Below are 17,013 nucleotides of genomic sequence, written 5' to 3'. Positions count from 1 at the left end.
GGATGCAATCTCAAAAATGATAGAATGATCTCGATACGAATCCAAGGCAGACCTTTTAACATCACAGTAATCCAAGTTTATGCACCAACTACTGGTGCTGAAGAAACTGAAATTGAGCAATTCTATGAAGACTTACAACACCTTATAGAAGTGACACCAAAGAAGGATGTTCTTCTCATTATAAGGGGATTGGAATGCCAAAGTAGGGAGTCAAGAGATAAAAGGAACAACTGGCAAGTTTGGCCTTGGAGTTCAAAACGAAGCAGGGCAAAGGCTAATAAAGTTCTGTCAAGAGAACAAGCTGGTCATCACAAACACTCTTTTCCAACAACACAAGAGACGACTCTACACATGGACATCACCAGATGGGATGGGCAGCATCGAAATCAGACTGATTATATTTTCTGCAGCCAAAGATAAAGAAGCTCTATACAGTCAGCAAAAACAAGATCTGGAGCTGACTGTGGCTCAGATCATCAGCTTCTTATAGCAAAATTCAAGCTTAAACTGAAGAGGCAGCAATGAAAACCATCCCAATGAAAAGCAAGAAAGCATAGTGGCTGTCCAACGAGGCCTTACAAATAGCGGGGGAGAGAAGGCAAGCAAAATGTGAGGCAGATAGTGAAAGATACAGGAAATTGAATGCAGATTTCCAAAAAAGAGCAAGGAGAGACAAGAAGGCCTTCTTAAACGAGCAATGCAAAAAAATAGAGGAAAACAATAGAATGGGAAAAACCAGAGTTCTGTTCAAGAAAATTGGAGATATGAAAGGAACATTTCATACAAAGATTACCATAATAAAGGACAAAAGTGGTAAGGACCTAACAGAAGCAGAAGATATCAAGAAGAGGTGGCAAGAATACACAGCGGAATTATACCAGAAAGATATGGATGGCTCACACACCCCAGGTACAGTTACAGATAGGTAGCCGTGTTGGTCTGCCATCGTCAAAACAAAAAAAAGACCAACTAAGTTAGTTCTTGGTATGAGCTTTCGTCTGCATGCACACTTCTTCAGATACACTGAAACAGAAGTTTCCAGACCCTTCTATATAGTGAGAAGGTGGGGAGGGGTATTACTCAGAAGGGTACTTTCGACCAGGAACTTTCTATCTTCTACCTAAAATACACAAACCAGGAAATCCAGGACGCCCCATCATTTCAGGTATTGGCACTATTACAGTGGGTGTCTCCGGTTATATGGACTCTCTTCTGAAACCATATGCCATCAGTGCTCTCAGCTATGTACGTGACACCACAGATTTTCTGAGGAAAATACAATCTTTAAATAATCTTCCCAACAATACAATACTAGCTACTATGGATGTGGAATATCTGTATACCAACATCCCACACAACGATGGTTTACAAGCTATAAGGAACACCATTTCAGATAAAACCACAGCGGACTTTGCCACCAAACTCTGCCAATTTGTCCTTACCCACAACAACTTCAAATTCGGTGATGCCCTGTTCCTTCAGATCAGCGGCACAGCAATGGGCACCCGCATGGCCCCACAGTATGCCAACATCTTCATGGCAGATTTAGAACAACGTTTCCTAAACTCCTACCCACTCAAACCTCTCTTGTACCTGCGATACATTGACAATATTTTTATCATCTGGACACATGGTCAACAGACCCTGGACACCTTCCACCAGAAATTCAATGATTTTCACCCCACAATCAACCTAACAATGAATCAATCTATGCAAGAAATACATTTTTTGGACACTACTATAAAAATACAGGATAGGCGCATAGACACCACCTTATACCGTAAACCAACTGACCGACAAACATATCTACATGCCTCTAGCTACCATCCCAAACATACCAAACAGTCCATTGTATATAGCCAGGCACTACGTTACAGCCGCATCTGTTCCAATTCTACAGACAGAGACTCTCACCTAAGAGATCTACAGCAAACCTTTTTAGAACTAAAATACCCAGCAGATGAAGTTAGACAACAGATCAACAGAGCCAGACTGATACCCAGAGAGAACTTGCTGCAAGACAGACCCAAAAAAGAAAATAACAGAACACCTCTAGTCATCACATACAGCTCCCAAGTTAAAACAGTACAACGCATCATCAGAGATCTACAACCTCTCCTGGACAATGACAGTTCTCTTTCTCAAGCTCTGGGAGGAAGACCTTTCATTGCCTACAGACAGTTACCCAATCTTAAACAACTCCTAACCCACAATAATACTACTACCAGACCTAACACGGACACTGGCACCAGAGCCTGCAATAAACCCAGATGCCAACTTAGCTGCCACATACACCCGGACAACACCATTACTGGCCCCAACAACATCACACATACCATCTCGGGACTATTTAATTGCTCATTGTCTAACATTGTGTATGCCATCAAATGCCAACAGTGTCCTTCAGCTCTCTATATTGGACAAACAGGCCAGAACTTACGCCAAAGAATAAACGGACATAAATCGGACATCAGGAATCACAAGACAGAGAAACCAGTAGGAGAACACTTCAATCTCCCAGGACATTCTATACAAGATCTCAAAGTAGCTGTTTTACTACAAAGGAATTTCAGAAATAGACTGGAAAGAGAAGCTGCTGAATTGCAACTTATCACCAAACTTAAAACCATGGAGAGACCTGGTCTGAACAAAGACATTGGATTCTTATCTCATTATACATGACAAAGCCATTTTTCACCTTCTCACCCCTTGCTTTTTCCTGTAAGACCTATTGCAGTCGTTAAGAGTCGTCAACAGGCTCATCACAGCTATCTGCCAATCACCCATTCCCACCACCCTTCTGAGTAATACCCCTCCCCACCTTCTCACTATATAGAAGGGTCTGGAAACTTCTGTTTCAGTGTATCTGAAGAAGTGTGCATGCACACGAAAGCTCATACCAACACCCCAGATAGTGTGGTTGCTGACCTTGAGCCAGACATCCTGGAGAGTGAAGTCAAATGGGCATTAGAAAGCACTGCTAATAACAAAGGCAGTGGAAGTGATGATATTCCAGCTGAACTATTTAAAATTTAAAAGGATGATGCTGTTAAGGTGCTCCACTCAATATGCCAGCAAATTTGGAAACCTCAGCAGTGGCCAGAGAATTGAAGAAGATCAGTCTACATCCCAATCCCAAAGAAGGGCAGTGCCAAAGAATGCCCCAACTACCGCGGAGTGAAGCCGCACAGCCGTTATCAGAGAGCGCTGACTTTTTCCTGGGACAATTGGACTTGAAAGCAACTACCCGTGAGTAGGATTAAACTGAATTAAACAGAGAAAAAATAAGCAAATTCGACACCGAAACGGGAAGGTATAAACAGGAAGTCTGCCTTCCCTTCTTGTAAATAGATCATAGCAAAGAGACTGTAAAGCGGAAACTTTGAAAGACATTCAGAAAAGACTTAAATCTTAACATCAAAAAAGTGGTTTCCCCTCCAGATTGCAGGAGAGGAGGGGAAAAGGCTTGAGTATATTTACCTGCAAGAAAAGGGGAGAAAGGAAGCTAAAATCCGCTGCCTAAAACCTGGGAACAGGCTGCCCCCAGACAGGAAAAGCCGACCGGTGGAAAGCCTGTCGGCAAATTAAGGACTCTTGATTTAGCTCTGCGAGAGAGATACAGTGTTTCTGGACTTCTCCTGATTTTAAAGTAACTTTTAACTGTATTGAAACTGTTGTTTTTAAGTGAGTTGGGGGACTTACAAGGACTATTTTTGTTTCTAAAAAGTTGCAAACTTTGGCTGTAACTGTGTCCCCCTAGAGGAGCATTGACATTGTTGCAACAACAACTGGGCTATAGGAAAATTCCTTTCCAAAACAAATCCTTCAACCGTGGGATTGACCTTGGATTCTCATGAGAGTGTTATGGCAAATGAGAGAAGAAAGTTAGAGTTGGCACAGGAAAAAACTACTAGGTCTGGGAGACACTATCGGACTGATATTGTGCAGCAGCGAAGGGCTTCTACATCTGGAGCATCTGGCATATCAGGGGCTGCTCCTCCACAGGTTAAACCAAAAGTTATGTCGTCTGAAGACGTTTTGGCACAGGCACTTGGAAAAATTAATGAATCTTTGGAAAATTTAGCTAAGCAAGTAGCTGAGACAAATAAACAAGTAACTGAAGCATCAGCTAAAATTGATTTGAACACCACAAGCATTGATAATTTGGGACAGAAGGTGAACACCAATACACAGTCTATTGAAAAATTATTACAGGAATCTGCCTTGACCCGAAAGATTGCTGAAGAAGCAAAAGACATTGCAACTGTTACTCAAGAGAAGATACCACCAGTATACAAACAATTGGAGGACCACGGTCTGACACTGTCTATGATTGAATTAAAAGAGAAAGAAAGAAATTTAAGAATCAGGGCGGTACCAGAACGTGAGAAAGATAATTTGGCTGACTTTCTTACACAGGAATTTACAGATTTTTGGCAACAGGATTTGGGGAAGGAAGAATTTAAGATAGTGAGTGCATTCAGACTCGGTAAAGGACAAAGGAGGAATAAGGTAAGAGACTGCTTGATTACTTTCCAAACAAAAGAGGAGAGAGATAAAATTTTGAATCTGCACTATCAAAGAACTTTGGAAATTGACAACTCAAGTGTGGAGATTTTTAAGGACATTCCAAAACATCTTTTGGACTTAAGGCCCAACTACGGAGATCTAGTCGCCCTGCTGAGAAGAAACAGAATTCTCTTTAGGTGGGAATTTCCCCAAGGCCTAGCTTTTAAATATAAAGGAAGAAAGATAAAAATAAGAACAGTCAACGACAAAGACAGGTTTTTGAAAGATCACGAAGAAGACCTACAAAAAGAAGCAGAATCCGGAGAAGACCCAAGAGCACTGGAAAAAGGAATACTAGACATAGCAAACTTATCTTTTGGATTGCACGGTCCAGGGAAAGAGACACCACCGACAGAACAAGAACAGTTACTTGGAGCAGTTGGAGGTAAAGTGAAGTAACCCCATCATGGCTCTGCAACTTCTAAGTTGGAACTGTAACGGCCTTAACTCCCCTCGGAAGAGAAAAAGTGTTTTTCATATACTAAAAAAGGAACAATTGGACTTGATTTGTCTACAAGAAACACATGTAACGAGGTTACACAGGAAAATACTCATTAATAAGAGAGTGGGACAAGAGTTTATCTCATCTGATAAAGTTAAAAAAAGAGGAGTTGTGATATATGCAAAGGAGAGATTATTACCGAAACTAATTTTTAAAGATGAACAGGGAAGATTCCTGGCACTTGAAATTCAAGTTCAAGGAGAGAAATTTTTGATTGTAGGAATTTATGCACCGAATGAGGGGAAATCTGAATTCTTCAAGAAGTTGCATGAGATTTTATTGGACTATTTGGACCATAAATTGATTCTGATGGTGGATATTGTCAGGGGTTCAGAAGGAGAGACACAGGAGGGGGAGCAAATGGAGAGTGAGGAGGAGGAGTACGAGGGGGGCGCAGGCAGTGACAGTGGCCAGAGTTATTCCACAAGCCTCTCTAGCGAATCGGAGGACTCACAGAAGGGAGCGCCGGTGGCCAGAGCAAGGGAGATTCCAAGGGAGAAACCTCAAGAGGGAGGGGCCAGCGGGGAGTCTCTGAACAGCAGCTGGAGATCAGGGCCAGCGTCTCCACCAGAGCGCAGTGGGGAGGGGGAGTCCCAGGAGTCGGGACCAGTGTCCTCACCACCAGAGGGAGGAGAGGAGTCAGGTTTGGCAACACCCACATCAGGAAGCGGGGAAACGGTCAGAAGGAAAGTCACCGGCTGGGCGCGCGCGCCAAGTTCAAATGTACAGGAGCGCGGCACAGCGGGGAGCCCGGGAAGGGAGCCAGGTCCTAAAGCCCGCCGGAGGGAGGGGCAAGACTCAGGAGGCTCCGCGTCAGAGGAGTCCAGGAAGGAGGGAACCCCAGAGGGCAGAAGGACCCAACGCAGGAAAGAGCAGCGCAAGAGGTGGAGCCAGGCTAGAATCTTAAACTGGTGTGGGTGGAGCAGTGAGTCAGAGGGGACTTAGCCGGTCTAGCGTTAAGACGTGGGCCTGCGCGCCCAGAGCTTGGAAATGGAAACTAAACTTCAATAAAGACTTTTGTATATAATATCCACTGGGCGTTGGTCCTCTGTGAGCTGGGACCTAGCGGCAGACCTGACAGATATGAATGCAGTAGTATCTACAAACATGGACAAGGCACAAAGACAGGTAGTCACCAAGGATGGTAGACTACCAAAAACTTTTTTTGAGATGACAGACAATATGGACTTAGTGGACATTTGGAGAACAAAGAACCCTTTGGGGAGAGAGGGAACCTTCTTTTCTGAAGCCAAGATGAGATGGACTAGAATTGACCAAATATGGGTAACTAGAGGAATGGCACCAAAGATAAAGAAAGTGGAAATCTGCCCAAAAACTTGCTCCGACCATAACGCTGTAAGGATGGAGATGAAGCAAATAACAACTGGCTCCTTCAGATGGAGGGTGAATGACACCTTATTTAGAGATGAAGAAGTTTATAAAAAGGCCCAAAAAACTTTGAGAGACTATTTTGAAATAAACATGAACACTAATGTAGAAAAAAGAGTAATCTGGGACACAAGCAAAGCTGTTATGAGAGGGTTTCTGATACAACAGAATGCAATAAAGAAGTCAAAATGAGAAGAAAGATAAAATTTTGGAGAAAATAAAAGAAGGGGAGAAGAAATTGAGAGCAAAACCAAAGTCGCAGGAGATTCTGAGAGAAATAAAATTATATCAAGTACAATACATGCAATTGACGAATCAGGAAATAGAATGGAAAATTAAACAAATGAGACAAAAGACATTTGAATCAGCGAATAAATGTGGGAAACTGCTGGCTTGGCAAATGAAAAAAAGACAAAAACTAAATACTATTACAAATTTAGAAGTGGAAGGAAAGAACATACATAATCCAATTGAGATTAGAAACTGTTTCCAGAGGTACTTTAAGCAATTATACTCACAAGGGCCACAGAAAGAAATGGATATAGACCGATTTCTGAAGACAAATGGATTACAAAAAATCTCTCAAGAAAGTAAACTAATGTTGAACTATAAAATATCTGAACAGGAAGTAGAAGGTGCCATCCAAAATATGCAATTGGGCAAATCTCCAGGACTGGATGGGCTGACTTCCAGATACTATAGATCTTTGAAGGAGTGGTTATTACAACCTTTGAAGGAAGTCTGCAATGAAATCTTGGAAGGGAAAAGGGCACCAGAGTCGTGGAAAGAGGCCTATATCACACTTATACCGAAAACAGAGACTGAAAAGACTCAGCTCAAGAACTACCGCCCTATATCGTTATTAAATGTGGATTACAAAATCTTTGCTGACATTTTGGCCAAGAGATTGAAAAAAGTATTGATGGGTGAGATCCATAAAGACCAAGCGGGCTTTCTCCCGGGAAGACATTTGTCTGATAATTTGAGGAACATAATTGATATTTTGGAAAAATTAGAAGTGAATATAAATACTAAAGCAGTTCTGATATTTGTGGACGCGGAGAAAGCTTTTGACAATATCTCTTGGAGTTTTATGAAAAAGAACCTACATGGGATGGGGGTAGGCCAAGGTTTTGAAAATGGTATAGGTGCAATATACTCTGAACAAAAGGCTAAATTAATTGTTAATAATGTGGTAACAGAAGAATTTGAGATAGAAAAAGGGACACGACAGGGGTGCCCAATCTCCCCATTGCTTTTTATATCGGTCCTGGAGGTTCTGCTGAATATGATTAGAAGGTATACAGGTCGGAGCCAAACAGTACAAACTGAGAGCATTTGCAGACGACTTAGTATTGACGCTACAGGAGCCAGAATCTAGTACCAAAAGGGTTTTAGAATTAATTCAAGAATTTGGTCAGGTGGCAGGATTTAAACTGAACAAGTTAAAAACTAAGGTTTTGGAGAAAAACTTAACATCGATTGAAAGAGAGAGGTTTCAGAATGAGACAGATCTGACTGTGGTTAAGAAAGTGAAATATTTGGGGATTAATATGACAGCTAAAAATGGGAATTTATTTAAAGATAATTATGAAAAATGCTGGATAGAAGTGAAAAAAGACTTAGAAATTTGGTCAAATTTGAAGCTTTCCATGTTGGGTCGAATTGCAGCTATAAAGATGAATGTACTGCCTAGAATGTTGTTGTTGTTTCAAACACTGCAAATTGTGGACAAGATGGACTGTTTCAAGAAGTGGCAGAAAGGTATTTCTAGATTTGTCTGGCAGGGCAAGAAGCCCAGAATAAAATTTAAGATATTAACTGATGCAAAGGAAAGGGGTGGATTTGCCCTGCCAGACTTTAAACTTTACTATGAATCAGCAGCATTCTGCTGGTTGAAAGACTGGCTGCTTCTTGAGAACACAGACATTTTGGATTTAGAAGGTTTTAACAATGTTTTTGGGTGGCATGCATATTTGTGGTATGGCAAGGTTAAAGCACATAAAGCATTTAAAAAACATTTTGTCAGGAAAGCATTGTTTAATGTTTGGATAAGATATAAAGATCTATTGGAAAATAAAACCCCAAGGTGGTTGTCCCCAATGGAAGCAAAAGCTCAGAAAAAGCTCAATATGGAGGCCAAATGGCCGAAATATTGGGAAATTTTGGAACAAGAAGGAGATAGACTGAAACTGCAGAGTTTTGAGAAACTAAAGAATAAAGTGCGAGATTGGCTTCATTATTATCAGATAATGGAGGCATATAATTTGGACAAGAAAATTGGCTTCCAGGTGGAAAAATCAAAATTAGAAACAGAACTGTTAGAACCCAAAACTAAGATTTTGTCAAAGATGTATAACTTGCTGTTGAAATGGAACACTCAGGATGAGTTATCTCTCACTTGGACTCCTGCAGTGCACTCTATGTGGGGCTATCTTTGAATGTGACCCGGAAACCACAACTAATCCAGAATGCAGCAGCTAGACTAGTGGAGTGGCCGCTGAGACCATATAACACCAGTCCTGAAAGACCTGCAGTGGCTCCTAGTATGTTTCCGAGCACAATTCAAAGTGTTGGTGCTGCCCTCTAAAGCCCTAAACGGCCTCGTTCCAGTATACCTGAAGGAGTGCCTCCACCCCCATTGTTCTATCCGGACACTGAGGTCCAGCTCCGAGGGCCTTCTGGCAATTCCCTCACTGTGAGAAGCGAAGCTACAGGGAACAAGGCAGAGGGCCTTCTTGGTAGTGGTGCCCGCCCTGTGGAACACCCTCCCATCAGATGTCAAGGAAATAAATAAATATCTTACTTTTAGAAGACATCTGAAGGCAGCCCTGTTTAGGGAAGTTTTTAATGTTTGATGTTTTGTCGTATTATTATTATTAATATTTATAATAATAATATTCTGTTGGGAGCCACCCAGAGTGGCTGGGGAAACCCAGCGAGATGGGTGCGGTATAAAGAATAAATTGTTTATTATTATTATTATTATTATTATTATTATTATTATTATTATTAGATCCATAACCTCTTGAGAGGCTCCGTGGGAGCAACTGTGGGTGGTGGACATGAATGTGAGTTCAAATGTACCAGCCCTCCCTTTAACACCTGTGTATATTTTTGAGGGTTTGACTGGAGCTCTCTTTTAAGGACACACACTTGGCACTTGGGCTCTTCTGGGATTGCTGTGGGAAACCTGGTCCCTGAGAGCCTGCAAGGAACTCTGGCTCCGGCCTGGTGGAACGCTCTGCCTCATGAGACCAGGGCCCTGCAGGATCTGATTTCTTTCCGCAGGGCCTGTAAGACAGAGTTGTTCTGCCTGGCCTTTGGCTTGGAGCCAATTTGATTCCCTCCCTCTCTCTTTTTTTTTCCTTTTCCTTCTCCTCCTGTGATGAGGCTACATTTTAATATTTTAATGTTCCATTATTTTAATGTTGTATTTTATTTTTGTTTTTAAGTTGTAATCATTCATCGTGTTTTTATTATTGCTTGTAAGCCGCTCTGAGCCCGGCCTTGGCTGGGGAGGGCGGGGTATAAATAAAAAAAATATTATTATTATTATTATTATTAAGGAACACAATGGCTGTGCAGCATATGGAGCAGGCCATCTGAGTCACTCTTCTGTTTCAGACCAAGCATGACCAACTGCAGAAGAAGCTGGAGTCGGCAGAGAAGCAGCTGGAAGAGGCACAGCAGCAGCTTCATTTGCACGAAACTGGGGCAAGCAGCTCTGGCAAAGGTAGGGGGCATCCTTCAAATGGCAGGCTTTCTTACTTCATGGCATCTCCTTCCTCCAAGTCTAAGTTCACTCTCTGAAATTCTGGACCATATTTTAGGTAACCAAAAAGTTGTGTTTTGAGATGTCGTTTTCTTCCTTCCTTCCAAATCCATTCCTTCCCTTAAGCCTTAATTTCTAGCCTCCTTGTAACTTAGTCGCCTGCTTCCCTCCCCTGTTCTTTTCTCTCTGCCATCATTCCAGATTGCTCCATGCAACAGTTCTCAGGAGTGACATCTGTCTCTCCTCGTCATTCTGACTGGAGAGAGGCAGCAGGGTGGTGCTGAGAGTATGTCAGTTTGCGTAAAACCTCATCTTGGCTGCCCTGGAGAATTTGTGCTCCAGATATGTCAGGCAGATTTTGTAGCAGCAGATTGCCCAGGAAGCCTTGTGAATTGGTGTTTCAGTGTCTGCACACAACAGCTAAGGTTATTGTGAAGGTTGAGAGAGAAAGTAGCTGAGTTTTATTTCCTCACCCCCCCCCCCTGCAATCCCCGGTACCAAGACTGTGCGGAGATGTGCAAAGGCTCCTAATTTGTGGGGAAATTGCTTTAGGTGGCTGAAGTTATGGCAAATCCACTTCAAAATGGGAGCAAAGGCCTTCTTCCTGCATACAGAAGCCAACTGTGCTGGCACCTGAATCTTACATCAACAGCACAAGCAACAGGATTCATACCTGAAGCAGTGGACTAATTTAGGGGGTGCATAGCAAACTGTGTGACATGCATAGCTCTGTCTGCTGATGGAGATGAATGGCCGGGAAGTTCAGAAGGAACAGTTAAGGGATGCCACCACTGTCCCCCCACCATCTACCCCCTGAAGAACTTGCTCACTCTGCCTAATGATAGAGCTGGCCTGCGATATTTCAATCCAAACACTACTTCTGTGATACAGGTTCTATGATTCTATGATTCTAGGTGGTACCATTCAGCAATTTGCACCAGCTTCTGAAGTCATACCATTTTAAGCCATTAGCTTTCAGTTGTGTTCCCACCACATGTGCTTAAGCCCTGCAGCCATGTAGATCAAGGAACTCCATCAAACCATCTCACAAGTTTAGTGCAGCGGATTCTGATGTGTCAGCATCATTGCTATCATTTAAAACGGATATTGACAAGCTGAAATTTGTGCAGAGGAAGGTGGCCAAGATGCTGAAGGGTTTAGAAAGCAAACCTTATGTTGAACAGTTGAGGGAGTGTATGGGTAGCCGGAAAAGAGGAGACTGAATACCTGGAGGGCTGTTGCCTGGAAGGTGGAAGAAGCTTGTTTTCTGTTGTTGTTGTTGTTGCTGCTGCTGCTGCTGCTTCAGAGGGAAAGATGAATTCAAATTGCAAGAAAGGAGAGTCTAACTCAACTGTAGGAAGAACTATCTGACAGTAAGAGCCATGTGTCAAGAGCTGGAGTCAAGCGTAGGTCAGCAATAAAAAACATGGTTTCAGTGAAAACTCTTTATTCAAAGAAACCAAAACTGTGCAGGCCTAGTGATCCCAGCACTCTTTCCAGTAGGTATTGCCTCAGTGAGGCAACACTCTTCCCACTGCTCTCTGAGGCTCCTGCTCTCCAGGGTCTTTCCCAAGCAGTCTCCAACTGCCTCTGTGCACAACCAATCTCTGCTCTGCTCTTTTCACTTCTCTGCATGTTCTAGGAGACCAAGGGGTTGGGTTGTAGCAGGAGGGGGAGACTCCCTGGATTCTTCATCTGCCTGACTCAGCTCTGCTTCTTAGCCACCCTCCACTTCAGCCTCAGAGTCTGAACTGCTCTCTACCGCAGCCACTTCCTGCTCACTAAACCCTGTTACGTCTTCTGCCTCTGACACCTCCTCCTCCCAGTCTGCTCCCTCTTCTTCTTCCAACCACTCATTGTCCCACCACCAACCCCCTGGCTCTGAGCCTTCTTCCCCTGGGGTTTCCCCAGTTGGTGCCTCCAACCACTTCTCTGCACCGCCCCCCCCCCCAGTCCATGACACCATGGAGTGGAATGGACTCCCTTGAATGGTGGTGGATTCTCCTTCCATGGAGGTTTTTAAACAGAGTGTGGAAGACCATCTGTTAGGGATTCTTTAGCTGTGATTTTTGCATTGCAGGGACTTGATGACCCTTGATGAACCTTCCAATTCTACCATTCTATGATTCTGTTACCTTTCAGCATCTCTGTTCAAGGCCATTTCAAATCAATGGGGCTATTTTGAAAGGAAAACAGGATGCCCCTTTAAGCCAGATATTGTTGGATCCCAACTCCCATCAGCCCCTTAGCTAGCATGCCCAATGTTGTTGGGAGTTGTAGTTCAGCATCATCTTCAGGGGACCAGGCTGGGTACCCTGCCTTCATTTTATCAGAACCATTAAATAAAAATGTTAGAAAGTGTATAAGGACAATACCTTTACTGGGTTAACCAAGATGTCCCCAAAAAATTATTTCTTTTATCTGTCCTGAATTTTCCAGCATTCAGCTTCATTAGACATCCACACATTCTGGTGCTCTAAGAGGTGGAGAAATTTCCCCCCTCTATCCACTTTTTATCCCCTTTTTGTGGCAATGTTAAGGATAGTAGGAAAGAACATATTGAATAACTATTATCCTTCCTTCACTCACGCTAGTAAGTGCTGTAGCAGAGCAGATTCCCCTCAATATAGCTAAAAGCTAATTTGGGGGTTCCTTTGAATCTCTTAGTTAAGATTATTTCCTGGTGTCCCCTTTGATCCCTCTTAAAAGAATAAAGACACAAGAGTCTGAGTAAAGTAACAAAAAGTTTACTCACATTTCAGTTCATGATTTGATCCCTGAAAGGCAGGTTTTACTTGGTACTTACACAAACAAAGTGTGAGTTCATCTCATATGGAGACTGAACTCATGCACTGTTGGCTGAGAGTCAGCAGACAGCAAAATTACATTACAAAATGTAATTAAATTACAAAATGGCTGCAGGACAGCAGCATGGCAGCAAAAGAGCAGCAAGACAATAGAAAGACAAAACAGACTGAGAAAATGGCTCTGTGACTCGGCTCTTTTATGGAGTCAGTCAGAGCCTCGTCCATCTCCCAGGTCACATGCAGGAGGAGAAAGCTCCAGACGAGTGGGACAGGAAGTTACCCAGACTGGATGTCCCCCTGCCCCTGCCCACTCTAGGGAAACAAAGAACGTTGCATTTGACTGCACCAATGAATTACATCCAACACTTTTCGTATCATGTTACCTCTTCTCACTTTTTCTCTAAACTAAACAGTTTCCTGTAAACAGCTGCCCTTTACAGCTCAGGACCCTGGTTGACACTTCTCTAATAACACAGCACTTCACTAGGTCCCCTGAAAATCCTGTGACCACAAGCCATTTTGTTGTGCCTGCTTGGGTACAGCAGCATCTGCGTGGACTTTATTTGAGCAGTTTGGATGTGCAATGTAAATGTGTCTCTTTTGGCATTAACAGGAGATGAATGGCAGATGCGTCTGGACTGTGCACAGACTGAGATTGGATTTCTCCGGAAAAGAATCACACAGCTGGAGGAAAGGCTGGAGGCGGAGCAGACATCCAAAAAGGAGCTGGAACAAAAGGCAGGCCAAGGAGCATTGGCTGGGGTGGGGCCATGTGTTTACATTTCCCCCCAGTGGGCTCCCATGTGCAGATCAATGAGCCTGTCATGAGAGTCTTCCTGAAGCTGCCCTTGGATATCAGGCAGTGCATAGTTAGACTAGGGAACTCACTCCCACAGGAGGCAGTGATGACCATCAGCTTGGATGGCTTTAAAGGGGAATTGGACAAATTCATGGCTTTTGATAGCTATTACCCACAATGGCTATGCTCTGCCTTCAAAGTCAGAGGCAGCAATGCTTCTGAATACCAGTTGCTGGCAACCACAGGAAGGGAGAGGACTGCTCTTGTGTTCAGCTCCTGTCTGTGGCCTTCCCACAGTGAGAAAAGGGCTATTCTCTCCCTGCTGGCTTGTTACTCCTTCTGGGTCTTAGTCCCTGTTGGCTTTATGCCTTTGACACAGTAGTTAATGGTGCCCATTGGCCTGGACTATTCTGTATACCACAGTTTATAGAAGCCCAGAGAAATGATTCAACTCCCAGTGCAAACAATTGGTATAGATCAACCTTCCCTAACCTTGTCTGTCTAGATGTTTTGGACTGCAACTCTCACCAGCCCCAGCTAGCACTTAACGAGAGCATATTTTATATTTTAGTTTTTATATTTAAGACCATTTCTCTGAGTGGTATACAAAAAACCAAAGCAACAACAGGCAGCTTGAACCACAACGGGTTTTACAAAAATACAGAGTTACTTATAAAAATGTTACAGTAAAGCAAAAATTCTAAATACATGTAAGCCAATATCAGTTCCTCCTGCTCCTGGCATACCCACCCCTCTCGGCCTCACCCAGGACTCAACTTACCCACCCTGGTACCTGCACCCAGGGCCTAAACTAACTCACAGCTGTTCCTCGGAAAGCTCCCACAGAGGAGGAGGTTCCTAGAAGCTCCTGCCATCGCCCTAGTCTCTCCCTCCATGTATGCTTTTTCTGGGCAGGCCCAAGGTGGAGGGAGCCTCATCAGGTTGCTGCCCACAGGTGTGTCCCACTCAGCAGCCAGCTGCCCTCTCCACAGCCAATTCCAGGTGCAGCAGGTTTGGTGAGTTCCCCAGGGGGTCCCAATGATGGAAGAAGGATGCCCCTCCACTCACAATTCATTTTCCAGCCTCTGCCCTCTCCTCCTCCAACTGCTCTATCTGTCGTCCAAAACATTTGGAGGGACCTGGTGGGCTTCAAGATTGGATACGACTGGCTCATTCAGAAGTGCTTGATGCAGCAGAATCAATTTAATTTTAATTGGTCTTAATTAATTAGATGATGTTCTGCCCTGCCGTTCAACTTTAAATGTTTGCGAAGCAGTGAATGACAAAAAGGCATCAAAATACCAGTGAATACAAAGATCAATAAGCAGCAATAAAACAAGACTATTAACCCCTTTTAAAACAGCAGCAGGAAAGGAGTGGAAGAAGGGGATAATAAAAGCAGAGGCAGAGCAATCAAAGAGAGAGGAGCATCAATAAAAGCACACTGAGGAAAGCAGTAATACATTTATCATTATCATTTTTTTCTGTCCCACCTTTGGGGTAGCTCCTCACAAGAGGGCCTCCCTATGCAATGGCTAGGCAGCTATAATAAATGCACCGAGATTAAATGATTAATGATTAAAACAGCAATAAAAGGAAGTCCCTCTTCACGCAGCACAGAGTTAAACATGGGCACTCCCTCCCCCAGGAGGATGGGATGGCCACCAACTTGGATGACTTTAAAAGAGTCTTGGACGAGTTCATGGAGGAAAAGGCTGCCAGTGGCTGCTTGTCAGGATGTCAAGATGGCTCTGCTCTGCCTCCATGGTCAGAAACAGTGATGCTTCTGGATACCAGTTGCTGGAAAAGAGAGGAGGGGAGAGTTACTTTTCTGCTCAAATCCTACTTGAGGGTTTCCTTTTGGGGCATCCAGTGAGGCACTGTGAGACAGGAAGGTGGACTGGATTGGCCCTTGACCTGATCCAGCAGGCTCTCCTTATGTTCTTAATATTACACAAAATATAAGCATTGCTGGCTCCTTTAGGTACCGTTTTAGAGGACTTTTAAGTGTGTGTGTGTGAAAAGAGAAACATGTTTAGGGCTGGGGCTTGCAGATTTCATTAAAGCTCCTCTCAAATAATGCAAGCATTACCGTGAGATCACCTCAGGGCATCTGTGATGAAGAAGGCTGTAGCTCCATGGAAGAGCACTGGCTTTGCATGCAGAAAGTAACAGGTTCCATCCCTGTCTCCATCTCCAGGAAGGACTGGGAGTGTCCCCTGCAGGAAACCCTGGAGAGCTGCTTCTGCCAGTTGTTGCAGACAAAGTGGAGGCAAATGGGCCAATTGCTGGACTCAGGAGAAGGCAGCTTCTGAGATCCCTTTTCAAATCAGCCTTTTATTTGGAACCATGAGCACTGGGATATTTGCTTTTAGGGAAGGACTGTAGCTCAGAGTTTAGAGCACCTGCTTTGCATGCGGTTCCATCCGTGGCAGCATCTCCAGGGAGGTCTGAGAAAAGACCCCGGCCTGAGAGCCCAGGGAGCAGACAGCACAGAAGCAGAGCTAAATGGACTGATGCTCTGACTCTGTGTAGGGCAGATGCCTGCCTTCTAAAAATAAACCTGGGTGGACTTGTGGTTTGCTTTCCAGCCCAAAGCCGCCTTGAAGAACTGCTGATGATCCCCAGGCTGAAGGAATGGGCAAGAATAACTACATAAATTCATGGCACATTAAAAAGTAATGAAGCTTCCGTCATTCTGGAGGGCTGTGGTGAAGGCAAACAACCCATTTGCATTCAGGCACTTGTCTGGAATTACAGGCTTCATTAATTCAACATTCAGCTTATTTAAAGGGACTCCTTAATAGCAATTGCTCTCTCTGTCACCTTCTTTGCAGAGGTTGGAGGACATGAGTTCTAGTGAAAAGGGGAGGCCTGACCTCCCTAAGGAACACTTGTTTCATTCTGGCCCACAAGTGAAGCACCAGGAAATGTGGCTTCCTACTCGAAGGAGATAGAGGCTGCTTGATAACCAGCCCAGACTATTTGCCCATCTAGCCTGGCATCATCCACTGTAACTGGCAGCAACTCTCCAGGGTCCCAGACACAAAAGAGGTTGCATAAGGACAGAAAAGAGCCCGTCTAAGTTAGATCAAAGGCTCATCTCGTCCAGCCACCTGTTTGAACCCCAGCAGCTGGTACTTGGGCAGGAAAGATTATAGCTCTCAGGACT

At 43.8% G+C, this 17,013-nt stretch overlaps 1 protein-coding gene across 1 annotated transcript in view; it reads left to right on the top strand.

Annotated features, from left to right (window-relative positions):
- Nucleotides 1–17,013, top strand: part of MYO18B (myosin XVIIIB) — a 276,767-nt gene that overhangs the window by 158,505 nt on the left and 101,249 nt on the right. Inside the window, exons 28-29 of the mRNA XM_083717843.1 lie at nt 10,088–10,196; nt 13,656–13,780. Coding sequence (XP_083573969.1) covers nt 10,088–10,196; nt 13,656–13,780 — 234 coding nt within the window. The remainder of the gene's footprint in view (nt 1–10,087; nt 10,197–13,655; nt 13,781–17,013) is intronic.

The sequence above is a fragment of the Podarcis gaigeae genome (genome assembly GCF_964106915.1).
Source record: "Podarcis gaigeae genome assembly, chromosome: 16".
Classification (NCBI taxonomy): Eukaryota; Metazoa; Chordata; class Lepidosauria; order Squamata; family Lacertidae; genus Podarcis; species Podarcis gaigeae.
Note: the sequence above shows the minus strand (reverse complement) of the source record. Positions and strands in the feature narration are given on the sequence as shown.